This window comes from Passer domesticus, chromosome 5 (genome assembly GCF_036417665.1).
Source record: "Passer domesticus isolate bPasDom1 chromosome 5, bPasDom1.hap1, whole genome shotgun sequence".
Taxonomy (NCBI): domain Eukaryota; kingdom Metazoa; phylum Chordata; class Aves; order Passeriformes; family Passeridae; genus Passer; species Passer domesticus.
This window is the reverse complement of record NC_087478.1, coordinates 45,733,571-45,753,221: the sequence shown is the minus strand read 5'-3', so window position 1 is coordinate 45,753,221 and position 19,651 is coordinate 45,733,571. Positions and strand designations below refer to the sequence as shown.

The following is a 19,651-nucleotide window of genomic DNA, read 5'->3' as shown; positions in this document are numbered from 1 at the left end:
CATAGATAACCTTCTTCCTACCTGGATGGGTCCAGGGGATGTCTGTTTTGATGAACCAGGCTGAATGTTCCAGTGTCAGCTGCAGAGTTGCAGCTGAAAGCAGAGGGAAGATTGAACCTCCTGTAGCAGCAGGAACTCCACAGGCTTCTTTCCTGCTATTCAAGGGCCCATAATTGGATGCAGCCAGAGAATCAGAGATTGTGGGCCAAGCACAGGGAAACTCCAAGCACACTAGGGAGAATGGCAGAGGCAAGTGCAGTGTAACCACTGTTCTTGCTTCTTGAAGCTGAAAGAAAATAAAGAGAGTGGTTATTTAGACCCCTATTCACTGCCTAAAGCTTTTTAGTTTTGCTAATACAACCTTTGCCCACAAAGGCCATTTTCTCAACTCTACCTATTATTTTGGCTTTAGAGGCACAAACCCTCATTCCTAAATGATTGTTTTGAGCTCAAAGATCACATTGACACACTGCTGAACAAAGAGAGTAAAGCAAGAGTCCTGGACTGGTGGTAGAGTCACAGAAAGGCAGGGATGTGAAACAGGCTCCATGAGATATTCAGGCATAGAGCTCTCTCTATAACCAGGAAACTCAGTGTGTTCTTTGTCAAAGGATGCCTTTTCTCCCTGCTGCCTCAGGAGAGAGATCACTGCTAAAGTGACAGTAGCTTTGTTTACACTTCTCTCAGCTTGCCAGAGATAAGTGTAGAAGTAGTAGCTTGCCAGAGTAGTAGTGGACCAAAGCCTAGAACAGTCCTGAAACTTGAAGTGTAGCAGCATTGCAAGACACCAGCATAGATTACTTAGTCCAAGCAAATCTCACCCACTCTTGCAATAACAATACTGGGGACCCAAAGGCATGAGTCCTGCAACATCCTTCCAACGACACTTGGGATAAATGGGGGCTGCAAAGAACCTTGAGACCTGCTGTTGATTCATTTTTAGTGAGCTGTGGGGTTGTCCCAGGTTTCACAGCAAATGGGTAAAAGCTGGGTCTTGTAGGCAAACACAAGAGGTGAGCTACAGGTTTGCCCTTGAGTGTGGCCCTGTGTGGGTGCAGCTGGTGGGGGCTGCCTGGGGCAGTGGGGACCAGCCTGTCCTGTGCCCCCTTGCAAGAGAGCCTGAGTACAATACCTTCCACCAGCTGGCACTGGTACTTGCTGTAGTTCCCCACAGAATGCAGATGCAGCCGGTTGCCCTGCTGGGTTTGAAGGAAGCTTTTGACAAGAAATATCTCATAAGGGGGAATGAGGACTTCCTTCTCAGATGTGTGGTAAGAAAAGCCTTGCACAGCTGCTCCCAGGCAAGTGGTCACTGTGAACAAAGTTTCATTCCCAAACTTCTGGGCTTCATTCCTGAGGTGGGAGGTAGAAGTGAAACGGCCAAATCGCACCCTGCTGCCTACCTTGGCCTCGATATATAAGTCCTTTACACCTCTGTGGACCTGGTAGCACTTATGTTCCCCCATGCTGATCTGCCATTCCTTTAATATCTGGATAGCGGTTGTTAGGTAGAAGTGAAAATATTTAAAGCTGAAGTTGTGTCTGTAGTGCTCTGGAGAGATTCCTGCTGTGGATGTAGCCCAGTTCAGCTGCGAGTGCAGGGAGGAGTTCATGGTGTAAGCCATGAGGACAGTGGCATGGCTGGCATGCATTTCCCTCAGCAGACCTACAGGGCTCTTCAGCAAAGCCTCCTGAGCCTTCTTCCAGAGACGAAAGTATTCCTTGTTAGCAGCTATTTCCTTTTGAAAATAGTCTCCTTGCTCCAGTTCTTCCATCATCTCCTCTCTGCACCCCAGATACTGGTCATCAAAGGAATGCAGAGCCATATCCATCTGGATGGGAGACGCAGCCTGCAACATAAAAGCAAATAAGGATTAGCATCAGAAGTGTGAATTTCTTGTGTATCTTTGTGGATACAACCAAGTTTTTCTCTACCCTTTCCTTGCCTCTTTGTTATTATTGGCAGAGCAAGCAAGGCAGGTAGCAAATCTTTAGCAAAACCCTCCTGAGTAACCTCAGGTTATTGTCTATACACCACCACAGGTCAGGATGACAGAGTTCTTATTTTATATGGATGTGCTACATTAGAATCTCCCAGGAGCATAGGTCAATTTAGACAGGCTGGAAAAGGAAAGGAAAGATTCCATGAGATCTACTCACAAAAACTCTATGAAATCACCTGGCTGCAAACAGGACGAACATTTCAACCAAGTAACTAAACAAATTAAGACAGTTAAGAAATGGAACTGAAGAATTGAAAGCAGAAAAGTTAAAACTGAACCAAAGACTCCTTAAAGAACCTGTTTCAAATAGAAAAAAAAAGTTTAATTCTGTGGTATAAGAAATTTCATTATTTCAAATAAAAAAGCAATATTTACCTCTTTTACCAGTATTTGTGAGAAGATCAGCAACAGGAGGCTGCCCAGTGTCACCAGCTTCACAGAGTCCACCCAAGACACTGTAAAGAACATTTTTTTTTTTAAAGGAAAGGTAATTTGCACCTGTGTCTTCCTGTTTTTCTTTGAACTGGAAAATTCTGCAGTTTGTAATTTGTTCTCAGGTTTTGGTGGCCATTCTTCAACCAGAGATCATTCACCAAATTCTCACTGCAATTCAGAAGTCATTAATCAATCCAAGCAGACAATTTACTGGTAGAAATGTGCCCAAAATCCATAAGGTGTCTGGTTGCAGGAACTTCAGCTGGCATAAGTGTCCATCACCTTGACAGTTCTTTTGATTCCAAGGTGTTTGGTGTTGTTCTCGCTAAAAGGAAGAAAACCGTGGCTTGGAGAATACTAAGGCACTTCTCCTGAGGAGAGGTGTTTCAGGGTGACTGCTCCCTGGTTAAGAGTTCAAAAGCCCTTTTAAAGAAGTTGACTCTGATAAAGCCAACGCAGAAATGCAGGGTAGGTTGGGATCCCATCTGGAAGCAGCGATAACCTAACTCTCCTTCTCCTCCTTATCACCCCCTGCTTTCTACCCACTTGTGCCAGTCCTCCTCCTACAGCACTGCAGAGTGGCACCTCGCTGGACTGTGTACACTGGCACGGGAAAAATGAGTGTGTAAATGCAGAGTCTGTGCTGAGACAAACCTTTCTCTAGCAGCTGCTTTCTAGACACCCTTCCAAACACTGGCAGTGAGTTATTCACTCACAGAGCCCCATGGCCTCCTCCTTCTGTATGGAAAAAGGGCCAAGAACTGCCAAGGCTTGGTTCTGACAACAGAGAAGTGACGCCCATTTTCCATGGCCTGATAATAATAGCTTGGGTGAGGGGGGACCTCAAGACACGGAGTGATTCTCTGAGATGGGGGAGGTTTGTGAAGCTGCTTGGATTCTGTGGACAGAGCATCTGCAAAATATTGCTGAGATAGAGTGGGAGGTGACATAAAGGTCTCATACTGGGTTCTTTTCAAAGTGGTTGCTGCTGGTGACATTAGATGATGCCATGAAGTGCCATGAAGTAATGGATGCAGACAACCTAGTTCTGCATCCTGGAATGTCTCTGTTATCTTGGGCTGTATTTCAGTAAGTGATTGTTTGACTGCTAAAAGTGAGTCCACAGGAGGGCTCACGAATTTATTCAGAGGCAACTCCACCACTATTTGTGTAGAGATAAAACAGACTTAAACTGAGACCGGTTCCCTTGGGAGCTTGGCAATCATGATAAACACCCCCACTACAATGTCAATTCAGCTGCATATAATCCATTTGTAAATTATGTTCCTGGTTTTCCCCTCTGATTTGTGAATGTTTAGTATTAAGGGAATCAGGAGGACAGGAATTTGCATTTTCAAACGCTTCAGAAGCAACTCAAGTTATTATTAAATGCAAAGGCCAAAAGATGGCAGCAGAGGATTTGTGGCTGTGCTCAGCGCTGCATTAACCAAGCGACAATCGAATTCCTCCATTTCAGCAGTAAATTTGTAACGTGATCCGAGTGCTCAGATCCCCAAAGGTCATAATGACTTCAGCCCATGAAGAGATCTGATGACACAGAGCAGATGACATAATGGAGGCCTCCGGGTGTAACTTTTTTTGCCTGAAAAAAATATTTACTGAAAGGGAGAGAAAAAATATTAAACTAGCAGAAAGATGCAAATCGAGACAGGAAACTTTTTGTGCTAACAAAACCATGCAACAACCACAACACCCCTATTTTATTAGTGTACTGGATATTAGGATTCTGCAAATCTCTCTAGTATTTTTCCAAGCAAAAATTTCACTGTTTTCAATAAAGCACTCTGTTAATTTTTACTAGATGGCGTTCAGAGTAGAATTTTACTGTGAGCAGTGAAGCCCCATTAGTTTATGTCACTAGAGGAACCAGTCACAGGCGTTTGACCAAGACATGCAGAGATATTTTTTAAGTGTCTTCTCCTTGGCCAAGATCAGCATCAGCAGTGCAAGCCACAGCAGCTTGCCAAGCAAGGCTCACACTGGCAGCCACCTCTGCAGACTTCTCCTGTGTCCTTACTTCAGGACAAGGCTTTCAGAGAAATGCTGATCTGGGTACATGGTGAGTCAGGCAAAGCCTGGCCCTCGTCTCCCTCAGTGTCACAGAGTGCTGAACCTGTGACCTAAATTTCAATGTCATCATTTCTGATTCACTCTGGGGCATGGCAGGGGAGAAGGAAGCCTCACACACTGGGTTTCTGCTCCTCAGGGATCACAAAACAGGCTGTGTCTTCCAGGCATCTCTTTTACCACAGGTAAAAGTACAGAGGAACAGAAAGAAGCAGCACACCAGCCTGCTTTACAGTGCAGTATTTATTGCAATGAGCAGCTGAGGCTGCACTTACATGTAACCAGAGCTTTGGTCTCTGCCAGTTCCCTGAGCAGCCGCAGTCCCTGTCCTCGGAGGTGTGATCTGCTGTCTGCCTCTCAGGGAAGGAAAGCTGACAGAGTATATTGGCAAGGTTATGCAGAAAGATGCTAAGGTATAATATTAATACCAGAGGACAGAATGAAGCAGTGCAGAGGGGAGACAATATGTAGATAAAAATACACGTATATTTTATATATATATATATTTTTTTTTTTAACTACCAATTGTCTTGAATAAACAAAACACTGCCCAAATTTCAATCCATCCTTGAACCATTTTTTTTAAATTTCATAATGTTTATAGCTTTATTTTCTTCTTTTTAAATTTTTTTTGGCTGTTTAGATGCTTCTAGTTTCAAGCATGAATGCAGAAGCAACAGCTGAGAAGAGGTTGTTTGTTTTGTTTTGTTTTGTTTTGTTTTGTTTTGTTTTGTTTTGTTTTGTTTTGTTTCATTTTGTTTTGTTTTGTTCTGATGGGTATTTTTAGTTTCACTAGAAGCTGGTTGGAAAAAAGAAAAAAAAACAAAAAACCAAACCACCAAAAACCAGAAAAACCAAGACACTTCGAGGGGTTTTTTTTACAGTCACGAAAAGCAGCACACAAATGCAAGGGCTCAGCTAAAAGGACTCCTCAAACACACCTTTTTGGGATTTATTTATTGTTGCTATACAGCAAATTTTATGACAGAGTAATCAGAAGAGTGTACCAGAAGCTGATTGCTATCTATGCAAGAGTATTTGCACACTTCTATCTTTACAAATGATCCTACTGTGATGCATATTTAATGTGATTATACTACATGAAAATACTGAACTTTCCCACTAATTGGAAGAGGAGGCAGGTGTTCTTCCTTCTTCACAGCGAGCATCCCAGGATCAGATCCATCACATTTACACACACTGTGGCATTCTTCTTCTATAATCCTCCTGTATTTTGCAGAAGAGGATAAGAGATCTAGTGATGTTTCCAAGGCATGCAGTGGTTTTCTTGAAACTAATCCCTATTTTCCACACATTGTGTACTGGGGATTCAGGTGTAAGGAAATAAGACAGTGTCTTCTGGTGACAAAATACCACAAAATATGTCTGAAGAGAGACTTTATTGATGAAAGGAAGAAAGTTAATGGAAGTGGGATAATCCCTGCCTTGGTGTTCCAGCTGGTTGGGAGACAACAGAAGAAGACGCCAGTCCAGATGTTTTCCTTCCCTCCTTCCCAACCACGACTTCTTTCTCCTGTAGGGTTTGGAGTGCTCCAAGCCAAACGAGCAGAGAGACCTTCCCCTGGTCAGTATCTCCCAAAGAAGCGGTTGTAGGCCAAGGCAAACCCTACTTGGTCAGAGAGATAGTCACAGGGCGGGTAGTTCTCACAGCGCTCGTGCATCTGCTCCATGGGGCTTTTGTAGTACTCCAAGTACCTGCAGGAGACAGAGATGCCATTCTGCAGCTTCAGCCAATGCATTGGAGACAGTTCATACCCCTGACGCTGACGTGAAAGAAGTGACCTTCTGAAGCAATGCTCCCTGCAGTCCTCCAGGATGACCCAACAGAGGACTGGTCATGCTGAGTTAAACGTCTCCTTACACAGGCTTAGGCTACTTGATCAATGCTGGGAAATATGGGATTGAACCCAACTTAAATCAGTTGCTTTTGAGGTTTTATCAGCAAAGGATACCACAGAAGCTATAAGGATTTCGGGTTTTGGGGTTTTTTGTCTTCAATCTCATTCCCTAACTACCCAGAAATATTATTTTATTATATATTTAATTATGTATTTATTTTATTATCTTCTGCTTACCTTTATTTTTGCCCACTAGCCATTATTTTCCTTTAGCTTAAACACTTCTCTCTAGCAATCCTCACTTCTGTTGTAGACAGGAGCATTACCCCTATGTAGTTTTTTCTTTTCTTTTTTTTGACAGGCTAAGAAAGCCCAGGTTTTTTTACTGTACATCCAAAGTACACAGTCTCAACAGTACACTTTGGCTGTCATTCTCAATTCCTCTTCTATGTTTGGTTACTCTTTCCTAAAGATTGTACACACCACCACAGAAATCCCACCAGTACCTCATGAATTTTTACATTATTTCTGTATTGGAAAGAGTAGCTTAACAACCTCTTCCAGGAAATGTATGAAGAACTTCCCTGCATTACCTGAAATGTCTCAAATAGCTGGGAATTCTCCAAATCTTTGTGTCTACTTTCTGCACAAGTAAATATATATTCTACAGCTTCAGAAAGAACAGCCATTCTGATCTAGCCTTATTCCTGCAACAAAGCTGCTGTAGGAAAAACTATTCTTTGTGGGAAACCAGAGGCAATGACCAAGGCTCTATGATTCTCATTATCCTAAAAATTGGTTCTGATGACCCTGTAGGTTGGAGTAGCTTCTACCTTGTATCCCACTGTCTCCATGGCTGTCTTTCTCCCTGGGAGGAAGACTAGAGTCCAACTATGAGCCTTCAAATGGGTTTTAATGAAAAAAGAACCATTTTTCCATTACTGAATGTCTCCTACAGCCTTTTTCCTTCAACACAAGCAGGTAATAACATAGCTCTACAACAAAATAATGCTTTGTCATGCCCTATGGCCTTCCCACCCCCTCTTCAGAACAGGTCCAGAGTCCAGCTCTCAGCCCAGCTCCTGAGCTGTTACCATTCATAAGGGCTGGCTCTCTTCCTCCTCTTCACAAAGGCATTGGCAACTTCTTTTTTAATCTTGATGCCTGCCAAGAGAGAACACAGCAGGTTAGGTGCAGCACTGAAACACACAGACCAGTCCAACCTCTGAAAAGCAGAATCTACTTTCTTCACAAGCAAATGACTGCCACAAACCACCCTAATGGCCCATTCATCTTTCCCCATCCCACTGTCCACTCAAAGCTCCCTCCTCACTGCAGCCTTCACATCTCCATGGAGCAAGGGCTTTTTCTGTCATAAATTCCATTTCCTTATCACACAGCATAATCTGAGTCTGCAGCAAATGTGCAGAAGGCATAAAATATGAATAAGAAGAAAATTAGGAGAATGTCACCCTCTCTCCCTGGCCTACTTAATTTCAGAGTCTTGGCTTCCTTTCTTTGTCTGGACTCTGGCTGAGAAGGATGTGGGATACCAACCAGAAGACCTTAAAGCACCTCCAGTGAGCCATGAGCAGCAGGCAGCACACAGAAATACCAGTGCTCACATGTACAGAGCTCAGTGAAAGGTGAAGAGTATAAAACAGTGACAGTAAACATCACCCAGTGAGAAATACACCCAAGATGTGCAAAGACCCCAGCATTCAGAACCTGGAGAACATAAGAGATGTTTCAGCCATGAGAGCATTTGCCCCTGCTCTCCACTAGCACATCATGTGTGCACAGTTGCTTCTTTGCTGCCTTGGTTGTCATTGTGCAAACACCATGGTGCTGTGAAGGACCCCACAAACACCAGGCACAGCCACTTCCCAGCCCGAGCCAGGGCTCAGCACAGCACAACCTTGCTCCATGGGATGCTCCCACAACAGCAGAGGTGTGCACAGGTACCAGCACAGCAGCAGCACACCAATGCACATTTCAGCATGGAAACTGCCAAATTGTTGCTCTCTCTGGGGAAAAAATGATTCTAAGACCTCTGCCTGTGGGGAGGTGGTGGGGTTTGTCCCTTCCCTCATCATCACGGAGTGTTTGGCTGTGTTTCTCTTTGGAGGTGAGAGGTATCCTGTCTAGCAAACTGAGATTTAGTCTGGATCAAAATACTGACTATACAGAAACTGCCAGGTAATGAATTGTCAGAAACTACCACCTTTCCCTGAATAGTTTTTAAGTGTTTTTTTCTCTTTCCCAATCTGTGTTTGTATTGGCTCACTGGAAAAATACCAGCTTTCATGCTTCTCAGCAGCAATGTTATCCTTTAAAGTGTGAGAAAGGAGAGACACGAGAGAACAAAAAGGATTTTCCATACAGATTTCTGCCAGGATCAGCTTGCTGCAAGAGTTGTGAACAACCCAAGGTGTGCAAATCCCAGCATCCCAGGTGACCTGACAGGAGGGACTGCATCCCCCAGGAGCAGCCAAGGAAGCCCTCCTCTTTCAGGGTTTCCTTGTTGCAGGATTTGGCAGGAATGTCACAACCCATAGATGTGGGCAGCTTCTGCTCTCAGAGCAGCCTGGGGATGAGCAGTCACTCTGGGCAGGTCCCTGAAGCCGGGTCAGAGCAGGGGGACTGTCAACACCAGCCTGTTTCACGGGAGGCAGATGCACCCAGCTGCTAGCAGCGTGCAGCCCCCGTGCCTCGCCAGGGCTCTGCTCGGGGGCTCTGGAGCCTGGGGCAGCAGCACACCACGAGCACTGCTGGCCCTGCTGCTGCAGGGACACTGGCTATGTCACCTGCTCACACGGGAGGGGCTCTGTTTGCTGCACATGCTCCTGCCCCTCAGGGACTGCAGAGATGGGGAGAGAAAGGGGAAGAGCTGGAGAGGGACTCGGCATGGTTCTTGTTCAGCCCTTGAACCTGCCAAAGGGAAGGAGGAAGGCAGATGCAGGAGAATGGAGCTGAGGTTCAGTCAGAATGATATACTCACTGTCAGCACTGAGAGATCCTGAGGGTTCTTTGGGATCTGCAAGACAGACAGATAGACAGAAAGGAGTCTGCTTGTGAGTCCTATGCTTGTGAGTTGTCCTCCTCTGTAAGTGAATCCCACCAGTGACTGGCCAGATCCAGCTCCCCCCACTTACCTATAAGGTCTGTTTCTCCCCAAATGGTTTTATTAACACCCACCATTTAGACAGAGACTAAATGCTAAACCAGTTGAAACATATTAAAATGTTCAAATTCTCTGCTGCAATTCAATATTCAACTGAGATGGGGGTGAGTGGGTGTTGACCAGTGGAAGAAAATGCCCAGCAGAAGATGGGGGCCTCTGTTCCCAAGCCCTCTGTCATCCGTGACGCTCCAACAGAGACCTGAAGCTGTGCAATGACTGGTGGTGCATCTCCTCCCCCCCAGAGCTCTGTGCCTCTCCCAGACTGGAGGAAGGCTGACAGAAGCTGCAGGGCTCAGCAGTGCTCTGAGAGCCTTCCTGGGAAGATGTCCCCTTACCTTTCTCACAACAGCAGAGTGCTGCCAGGGCCAGGGACACGACCAGCAGTGCCAGCAGACTCCTCATGTCTTCTTTGGCTGTGCTAGTCTCCCTAACCTCAAGCTTTCCTGGAGGTTATTGAAGTTCTCCGAGGCTTGCTTTTGGGCAGCAGTTTATATGCTGTGATTTCTTGGAGAGATCAGGGATCTGGCTTGTGTTCCAGTGTCTGTGCTCCAAAACAAAGCCCGTCCTTTGGGCTGGGAGATACTGGATCCTGGCAGTCATTTTGGCATCTATCTCATGACTCGGGGCATTTCCAGAAGATTTTATCTGAGGTTTTGAATGGGGCTGTTGAAGAAAAACAACTGGATTTTAAAAAATCATTTTTCTTACAAACTTGAAAGTCATTCTGTCATGCTGGAAAGCCAGGGGAGAGACCAGCACACTGAAGTAGAGCAATTCTTTTCACATGATGGGCTTTCTCATGTGGAGTTTCTCAAATGAGACTGAACACAATAATGACCTTTTCCTCCACCCCACCTTGACTCATTACCCTGAGGGTAAAGAAACCTGTAAATCACTTTGCATAGGACAAACACAATAGTTTTTCAGACAGTTTCACAATTTCACCAAATCACTTTGGAGACATGAGTTTTTTATACTTTTAGGAACTTCAGAAGTTAGTTTGAGGGAAGATCTTTCTATTTTTCTCCTGGAAATCTTCATCATTTAGAAGTTTTATCTTGGCTTCTCTTGGCTAAAAGTCAAATAGGCATTTGGACTCCAAAAGTGTTTTATCCTTCAGGACCCGAGTGGCAAAAGTTACTTGGTATGGCAAGAGCTTTTCATGGGCTGTGTGTCAATAACCCCACACTCCCCAAACCCACTGCCCAAGTCACCAAAGCCATGTCCCACAAACAGCATAGGAACCACAGAATCACAGAATATGCTGAGCTGGAAGGGACTCTCAAGGATCACCAAGTCCTGCTCCTGGCCCTGCACAGAACACCCAAGGCTCACACCCAGTGCCTCAGAGCATTGTCCAAACTCTTCTTGAGCTCTGTCAGGCTGGTGCTGTGACCACTGCCCTGGGGAGCCTGTTCAGTGCCCAAACACCCTCTGGGAGAAGAACCTTTTCATGAAATCCAACGTAAACCTCACCTGACACAGTTCCAGCTGTTCCCTTGGGCACTACCACTGATCACCAGGGAGCAGAGATCGGTGCTGCCCCTCCACTGCCCCTTAGGAGGCTGTTGAACACTGCAATGAGGTCTCCTCCTGGCTGAACAGACCAGGTGACCAAGTTTGGATAGTTGGTTTGTGTTTTTTTTAATCAAGTGTGCTCATTCTTTCTGGTAGCAGAGATATAATCTTCCTCCACTTCAGTTCTCTTCTTATCCATGTGCAGGGTTACAGAAGTAAAGTTTAGGAGGCTCCCAAGGAAAATCAGAGCCATTAAGGATTTTTCCAATTCTTAGAAACACTGTCTTTTAGCTTAGAGAATTTTCAGGATTAAAATAAACCCCAGCTTTTGTCCCTGTAAACTTTTCTACAGTCCAGGAAAGCTGAATATACTTGATGACGTCCAGCAAAAAGTCTTATATATATATATATTATTCCAGCAAAAAAGCAACAGTTAAAAAGTAAATAAACATCTAAAAATAATAGGTATTCTAGGAAAGTTATGCTTCCAGATGAATACTTGAAATAATATAAATATATAAATGTACAATTCTAGTAATCCAAACAGCTTTATTTATCCTCCCATCTTTTCCCAAGCTTTCTAACCAGCATGTAGTCTCTTAAATCTGTTTGGTTGTTGCTTATGCTAATGAAATCCCACAGAAATTTCTGGTGTTATGCATTATTTATACTGGTTAACTGGGGATTGGAATCACTGGATATTTCTGGACCCAGACCCAGACAGCACTAGACCTTGTGCCTTCTGTTGTGGTGGTGTCACAGTGTCAAGTCAAACCCAGACACTGCAGACTTGTTGATTTTAGCACATGTGAGTTTGCTCCAGTTGGTGATCACAAGATTCATCTACTTGAGAAGATAGAGGGCAAGTGTGTGTGGAAATACCTAATCTGTACAGGGTTTTTTCCCTTAAAATTATTTCTCTATCACTTTTTCCTCTGGACAAAACTTTAGCAACTGTCAGGGTGGAGTTTCCTATCAGAAGTGTTTTCAATAAATAAATCACATTTCTTTCCCAAATTCAGTTTCAGAGCTGGCAGACCTTGAAGCATGTTTTGCAAGGAGATGCATGTTTCTAAAGGGCCAGGTAGATTTGGCTCCAGACTTAATTTCACAGATTAGTCAACAATGTAATATTTTATACATCATGGACTTTGATTGCATGCCATGAATCTTTTTCCAACTTCCATAATTTGCAGGTGCCTGTGTAAGCCTGGAGATGTGAATGCTGAAACCATCTGTGTTGAGCTGAGATGGATGTTATGTCTCCTACACAAATCACACCAAGGTTTGTCCCAGCTGCTGTGGCTGCTGTCAAGCCCAGAGCAGCATGGAATTCTTGGACATGTCAGCACTGGTGCCTTTTGGCCTGGGGACAGGCCCTGGTGATGGTGAGCAGAATGCAACCATACTCACTCCTCAGGGGTCTAGGAGGGGCTCAGTGCACAGGGTCAAGCCACATCTTGATTTCAAATGATTTGTGAATAGTACAATAAAATTGTTCTATGTGAACAAAGTTGGGCCTGACCACAAACACTGGATTTCTTTTTTTATTTATTTACCACCAGGAGCCCCTCTCCAGCTTTGATTTCTGCAGCTTTCAAGTGCTACCAGAGTAGTTTCAAGTGGAAGGGTTTTCAAAGGGGATTGCAAAAAGAAATACAAGTGGACCACACACTCCTTTCTAAAAGAGCACCTAACATCAGGACCTGATGGTAGCTGGATTAACAAGAGGCAGCTTACAGGCTTTTTCAGTCATCAACTCTCCGCCTAACTTTGTTTTAAGATTAAATAGTGCCTTCTGGATTTTTTTTCCCCAACTGAAGAAAGATTTGATTTTCAAAAAGTGCATCTGCATTCTGAACACTCCACTGGTTTTAGATTAATTCTGGGAGCTGAAACTGTCCAGTGACCTCTGAAAGAGCTACTTGTAGAACTGGGAACAAGAACATTATAGGCTCTTCCAAAGCCATATGCTTGCAAGGTTTTTCCCCATAATCTGCAACAGAATGTATGACACACAAATTCAGTTCCTTCATGGAGAATTGCATACCCCCTTCCAAAATACTGTGAGTCATGAGAAGATAGTATCAAACCAGCAATTTATTTCGTAGTAAACCCCCACATCCTGAACTCTCAGTGATCTCTGCTACATCAGCTCAGCGCTAATTAACACAGTGTAGGAATCCATGGCTACATGGGAGAGAAGCAGCGGGCAGGATAACATACAGGGATACAAGCAACTGAGTATGTTTCAGAGCCATTGCAGTTTTGGGGAGGATACCCTGGACTCCAGGCCCCAGGGTGGGGACAGATCATCCTTTACTTAGTCCTCCTCCTCCCCCCAAAATAGTGCTTGTAAGCAGCAGGGTAGCCGTGGCGAAAGGCGTACATTTCACAAGGGTAGTAGTCCTCGCAGAGCTCCCTCTGATGCTCGTAGTGCGCCTTACTGCGCTCCCTGACCCTGGAAAGGCAGGAGGGAAGAGGGGTAAGTGCTGTCATCTTAAATATCTCTCTACAGCCCTTTCCTGTCCTGAAACTCCCCACTTGGATTAAGGATCCACCATCAGAGTCCATCATCCAGCTGCAGAGGTCTTAGCACGCCAGCTTCTGTGTTTACCACAGCCAGGGACTACAGCAGGAGTGTTTTGCCTCCTCAAGCAACCTTTTATTTAGGGGCTAAGTAAGGTGATGGGGAGAGGGGAATGGCTCCTGCCTCAAGTTGAGAAAGGGTCCTCCCTTTGCAGCCTTGCCCAGCCTGCCCTCTTCTGCTCTTTCGTAAACATATACATAGAAAAAAGACCTGAAATATTCTGCAAAGGGGTCAGCTGGTACTGAGGAGAAGGTTTGCCTTATGCCTCACTGAGAGATGATTTCTGTGCTTCAGTCTTTATTTTCACAAGCCTTGAATAAGGCATGAAATTGGTTATATCTGTATTTTATAAATGAGGCCCTCAGATGGCCCTTTGATTTAGAAAAGGTCATGCAAGCTCTGCATGAGATCTGAGGACTAAAAAAATATCTCAAATGAGCTTTCTTTTGGACCATCCCACATTCATTCTCTCTCCTTCTGTTGGTGCTTCCTTCAGAAAAATTCATCAGTCTTCTCAGCATCAAAGGACCTGCTCTCTGTTATCTGAATTCTTGCTTTCCCTGGGTTTGGGGACTTAAACAGTACCTCACACTGAAAGAGTGACTGAGGCTTCTCACAAGTCACCATGGCTGCCACCCCTGCTAACAGCCTGTCTTGGCAAGGAGGAACCTCTTCCCACTTCCCAGCTCAGCATCCTGAGGCCGTGACATACCTCTCCTGAGTGATGGCTCTCAGTCTGCTGTCAGCCTGTATGAAGTCATTGGCCCTTCGCCTGTTGAGGAAGGGATCTGAAAAGGCAAGGGGTTATTCAGACTGCCACTTTGTCAATGCCAGATTTCAACAAAAGCTGGCTTCCTCCTTTATAACAACCTCCTTGTCTGCCCTCTTTTAATTGTGTACAGTTAAATCCAGGACCTTTTAATATTCCCTCCTGTCCCCTGGCTGGTTCATGTGTAGGCTCTCTCAGTGGCTAGTGCAGCCTGTACAGAAGTGCCCATGCTGCTCTTGTTCTGCTCTTATTCAAATCACCCAGAGGAATGGTACTGTGATTTGGCTGCCACAGCCCCTCTGACTGAGTGGAGCCTGGCCCAGAAGAGGTAGGCACCAAGCTGCACAGACCATGGGACATCTGAGCACTCTCTGAAGAACTACAAGAACTGTGAAATTGTGCACAGGAGGGGCCTGAGTAAATCTCTCTGCCTCCAAGGTTAGACAGTCATTGAGAATTTTGTGTGGCAGTTTTGGACTGAGGGGCCTGAAAGTCCCTTCTGACTTTTTTGAGAAAAATCCCAGTCCTGTTGCAGAGTTCAGGAGTCTGTGGATGTCATTGGGCTTCCACATGTGCCGTTGTGTTGCTGACTACCTGCTTTGTGAAATCCTTCTTCCAGATGTCCTAATGTCCTAATTTCTTTTTCATTTCAATTCACCTGTTCTCCAACTTCTCCAGGATATTTCTTGCTCCAAAGTGACACTCTTCACCCTTTTCATGCTTTTCTTGTGACACTCTCCCTCTTCCAGCCAAAGGATCCCTCCTATTCACACCTGCCTACTTCCAAGGTGCTTAGAGTAAGCTTCTCCGTGTACTTGGGGGAGAATAAATTCTGTATGTGGCTTCTACAGTGGCTCTTTCCATGCTCATCCCAGAGCTTTTTGAGCAATGCCCTTTTTTAGTGTCAGTTAACCTGATTTTGGTACACAGAGGCCTGAGCTCTGTTCTCACATTCTGCTTTCCAATTCTCATTATATTCTATGCAAAATAGGGGTATGAGCTTGTGCCAAAACATGTGAAGTCTTCCTTGAACTCTCTCCCTTTTCATTCTGAAACTCTATCACTCAGTAAATTCAATTTCCCTGGGCTCAGGTGTTCTACCTATTTTATCCCTCATAGGAGTATGAGTAAATTATATTGGACATGTTTGTAGCACTCTTCAAATTCAATAAAATAGTAAAGCAGTCTCTTACTGAGATACTCATGGGACTCCATGCTCTCATGGGACTCTGTGGAAAGAAAGAATGAAACATGTATTATGACACTGTATTGATGGGGTTCAGTATTTCATATACCACAGATCAATAGAAAACACACAGAAATCAGAGAAGCCAGGTTTTAAGGCACATGTTTAAAAGGAAGAGAAAGGGATCAGTGGTGTGACCTAGAATTTATCTGAGGAGTTTAAAGTGCTCAGGAGTTTAATACAGAGCTACCTGGTGATTTAGTCAGTGCTTCCAGACTCACGCTTGGTCATCCAGCCTGATTGTCCAGCATAGCTCCTCACCTTCTGCTCCTGACACTACAGTGATGGGATAACCAATTTGCCTTCAAAGCTTGCTTGTGTTCTTAGAGAATGGATTAGCACAGTGAAATGCTCTTCTTGCATAAAGCACCATCTTGCACGAAGCAGCATCTTCATTCCACCAATATGGAACTGTGTGCCTCACCAGGAAAAGGGGATGATATTACAAAAGGATAAAGAGAAATCTTCCAATGAGCAAGGAATAATTAAGAATTTGCACTCTTATCACAGCTCAGACAACAAAGGGACAAAAAGAGGAGCAGTCTATGAGGTGAGCTGGAACAGAGAGGAAGGGCTTGAAGCATCCTGGACCATGAATTCCAAAGGCTGGAGATAACAGCTCTGGATCAGGGCTAGGAGGATCAGACACAAGGCAGGAAAGCAGGCAAGAGATCAAGTTAAGGGCAAAGAAGACACAAAATTAAATGAGAAACATCTGAACAGACCCATAAATGTCTGCAGGTTTGGAGTTTTCATTGTACCCCATAATAAATGTCACCTACCATAGGAAGTGGCAGCCACCACCAAGACAGCCAGGAGTGTAAGGACGACGAGAGTGCGCATTGTGCCAGTGCAGGGACGAATCTGTCACTCTGTCTTTCTCACTGGTTTTGCTCTCTTCTCACTGAGGCAGCTGAAGATCCTGGGCTGACTGCAAAATTAGCAGTGGAATGTTTATTATGAAAACAGAGCTAGAAGGGAGCCCATGAAAGAGCCTGGGCAAGGTGACAGCTAGCTGGTACACACTCTTCTTGGAACTCTTACAAAACATCTTCTATTAGCAGACTGGATTAGGTTTTGGGAAGGAAGGGGCATGCCCCCTTCCTCTCATAGCTCAGGGCTGGGGGGCATGATCCAGAGGCAAAGATGTCACTAGCACTCCACACTCAGAAAAGCTGGCCTAGGCGAGTGGAAGGAATTTCACAGGCTGCCAGGGCCCCAAAGGCAGAGGTGTGTGTTGATCCCAAATATAAATGTTTGTTTTTCTGATTTTTCCTCTGATCTGCTCTCTTTGCCCTCACCAGCCCAACTCTTCTGTCAGCTTTGCCAATGGAGACAGGGAGCATGAGGCTTCAAACATCCCAGTCCCACTCAGTCCCCCTCTCTCCAGCTGCCCTCTGCTGCAATGCCAGCTTTCCAGCTAGCAGAGGAGGAATATAACCCTGCTGCCCCTTTTCATCTCCTACTTTATTGCCTTGGGGGTGACAAGCAGCAACCTGAAAGAATCCCTCTGCTGGTGTGCTCATGATTTTTGCATTGAGATGACAGCAGCACCCAGAACTCTGTCTCTGAAGGCTCTCACTGTGGTGCTGACCCCAGACTCCTCCTGCTGCCCAAAGGACATCTTGGTGGAGGCAGAGGCAAACATTTCCCTCTCTGATCTAGCACTAGCAGTCCTTGCCTCATGTGCACCAAAGGCATATGCCAACGTAAGGCTTTTCATCTGGGATGAATCTTCAAGGCCAGCAGTCTCAGGGAGAATTACCTTGCCTTTAACACCTAAAAGAGTTTGACTGGATCTGACACCAGGGACAGCAGAGATGGACAAAACATGGGGCATTCCACTCTCCAGCTCTTAAAACAATAGGAAGCAGTGAAAGAGAAAAGGAGTTACAGAAATGGCTATCCCTGCTGAGTGAAAAGGAAAGACTTTGCTAGAGGAAAGGTAGGGAGGGGGGTGGGCACCCACTGCCTGCCAGCCCTCCCCCAGGGGCAGTGATGGAGCTGGGACCCCCACACTGCCTGGGGATGAACCCAGGAAGCCACTGGAACCATTCTGATGTCTCATGCAAGCTGTGTCTACTGCCTACTACTGTCTATGTGTATATGCAGGAATCAGGATTTCTCACTGACAGGATGCAAAGTGAATGCACTCTGGCTGCAGGCCATTTTCCCCAAACCACTGTGCTGTTGTCACTGCTGCCACCTTCAGAGGCCAATCTGTGAAGCCGCACTGAAGGTAACACAGCCAAGAACTACAGGGACATTTAGCCAGAGCCCAACACTTAATCAGTGAGGAGTGAATTCCATTGGAAAAATATTTCTCTGGGCTTTGCAATTTACTCTTTCAATGTCAAACTCATGACCCTTACCTGAAGCCTCCTGTTTCAGGAAAAAAAACTGACCAGGGACTTCAGACCAAAGAGAAAGAATTGCTCTTCATCCACGTTATCCCACCCCATGAGGAGAGCAGCTCAGTCCTGCACCATCAAGGCCCCCCACTACACATCCACTTCTTGCCTGTTCAGAGCTTAGCCTGAAATGAGGAGGAAAACTTGGGAAAAAAAGCCATAAGTTTGCTATAGACACAAGGTCAAAGGGGAACTGAGACTTTGCTGGTGCCGCTCTGTGCCCTGCCACTCCAGTCTCTTTCAGGAAATTCTCTGCTCTGGGATCCTTTTCATTTCTTAGAACTTAGAAGTTTTTGACTTATTGTTGAATGTGGATTTTATAGGTTTCCTAAATGTCTTGTACAGTAGCTGCTAAGAAAGAAAAACACAAGGGAGAGGTTGGAGGACAGACCCCAGTGGGATAGCAGTGGGGCACAGAGAGGAAGATGCTGGGTGTACTTTGGAAAGAAAGTGATGCTGCCCAGTGGGAAACTCCAACACACTTTTGAGCCAAACCCTCTTTATTTGTCTTCACTCAGAGCAGAGCTTCCTGCTCCCTAGGAGACTCTGCTCCCATTTCAGAGGACTCTGATCCCACAATGCCTGGAGCATACCCTGCCATCAACCACAGGAGAACAGCCACAAACACCACTTTAACCCAAATGTTTCATTTGTTACCACAGAAGCAATACATTTTTCAAGGGATGAGTGAACATGCCAGCTACACAGCCCTATTCCAACAAATCTCCTTCGGGGAATTCTTCCTTCGCAAAAATACTCCTTTCTCTTCCCCCTGCACTCCATACTTTCCCAGCACACATCTCCCCTACTCAACAGCAGTGGGCTGCCCTGGGGTAACACCCCATGCCGCACAGTGAGCCCAGTCCCTCTGCTTCCTTTCAGCATCCACTGGTTAGAAATACAGAAAGGAGCTAAGACAAATCTGCACATGCCAGGGAAATCTCTGTAGACTCCAAATAAAGGAGGAATCAGAAAAGCAGCCCTGATGTGTCTGCTGCTGGAGTGGAAAATCACAACACTACACACGCTGTAGCAAACACTCCTAACATTTTACAGCGGTGAAGCACCAGCGAGGCATTGATAATAAGCAGCTGTCCAGGAAAAGCAAGGCAGTCCCTGAATACTCACTAAGCTGTTGCTTCCCTGCCAGTCTGCAGCTCTTGTCTCAGGGGGCAGCTCTCCTGGCGTCTTGGACCCTGGACCGAAGAAGAGGGACCTTTTATTCATTAGCATCGATCGGTGACTCCTCCCCTCTCCCACTCTTGATCCACCCCCAGGCTACCATCAGAACCACCTTCTGCCCACAGCCAGGAAGCCAGAAACATCAAAGAGCTGAGCCAAAAGGGAGAGAGCCAGAGCACACACCAGCGGCTAGAGGGGACACAGCCGCATCCAGGTTGCCTTTCTGTGCCTGGGAGCAGTGAGTGGACAGAGATATGAGAACAAGCTCCAGTCTCCTTCTTTGTTTCAGTAAACCCCCCACCACCTTTTACCCCCTCCTTTTCTGGCTGTGCTCTATCTCAAACTGCAGTGCTAGCCAGGGCACCT

The 19,651-nt window shown here is 45.5% G+C and overlaps 3 protein-coding genes across 3 annotated transcripts; all 3 read right to left on the bottom strand.

The window, feature by feature from the left end:
• Positions 1 to 63: 63 nt before the first annotated feature.
• Positions 64 to 2,915, bottom strand: ART4 (ADP-ribosyltransferase 4 (inactive) (Dombrock blood group)). Its single transcript, XM_064419915.1, has 3 exons — positions 2,379 to 2,915; positions 1,133 to 1,850; positions 64 to 286 (listed from the first exon to the last, which is right to left on the bottom strand). The coding sequence occupies exons 1-3, from the start codon at positions 2,469 to 2,471 to the stop codon at positions 192 to 194; spliced, it is 906 nt and encodes a 301-aa protein (XP_064275985.1). The 5' UTR covers positions 2,472 to 2,915; the 3' UTR covers positions 64 to 191.
• A 2,992-nt stretch (positions 2,916 to 5,907) lies between these two features.
• LOC135301356 (osteocalcin-like) lies at positions 5,908 to 10,061 on the bottom strand. The gene is made up of 4 exons (XM_064421574.1): positions 9,905 to 10,061; positions 9,387 to 9,422; positions 7,480 to 7,549; positions 5,908 to 6,242 (listed from the first exon to the last, which is right to left on the bottom strand). The coding sequence occupies exons 1-4, from the start codon at positions 9,969 to 9,971 to the stop codon at positions 6,113 to 6,115; spliced, it is 303 nt and encodes a 100-aa protein (XP_064277644.1). The 5' UTR covers positions 9,972 to 10,061; the 3' UTR covers positions 5,908 to 6,112.
• Positions 10,062 to 13,169: 3,108 nt separating this feature from the next.
• MGP (matrix Gla protein) lies at positions 13,170 to 19,355 on the bottom strand. The gene is made up of 5 exons (XM_064419912.1): positions 19,232 to 19,355; positions 16,475 to 16,623; positions 15,640 to 15,675; positions 14,390 to 14,465; positions 13,170 to 13,548 (listed from the first exon to the last, which is right to left on the bottom strand). Exons 2-5 carry the CDS (start codon positions 16,533 to 16,535, stop codon positions 13,407 to 13,409), a joined length of 315 nt encoding a protein of 104 aa, XP_064275982.1. The 5' UTR covers positions 16,536 to 16,623; positions 19,232 to 19,355; the 3' UTR covers positions 13,170 to 13,406.
• Positions 19,356 to 19,651: the final 296 nt, after the last annotated feature.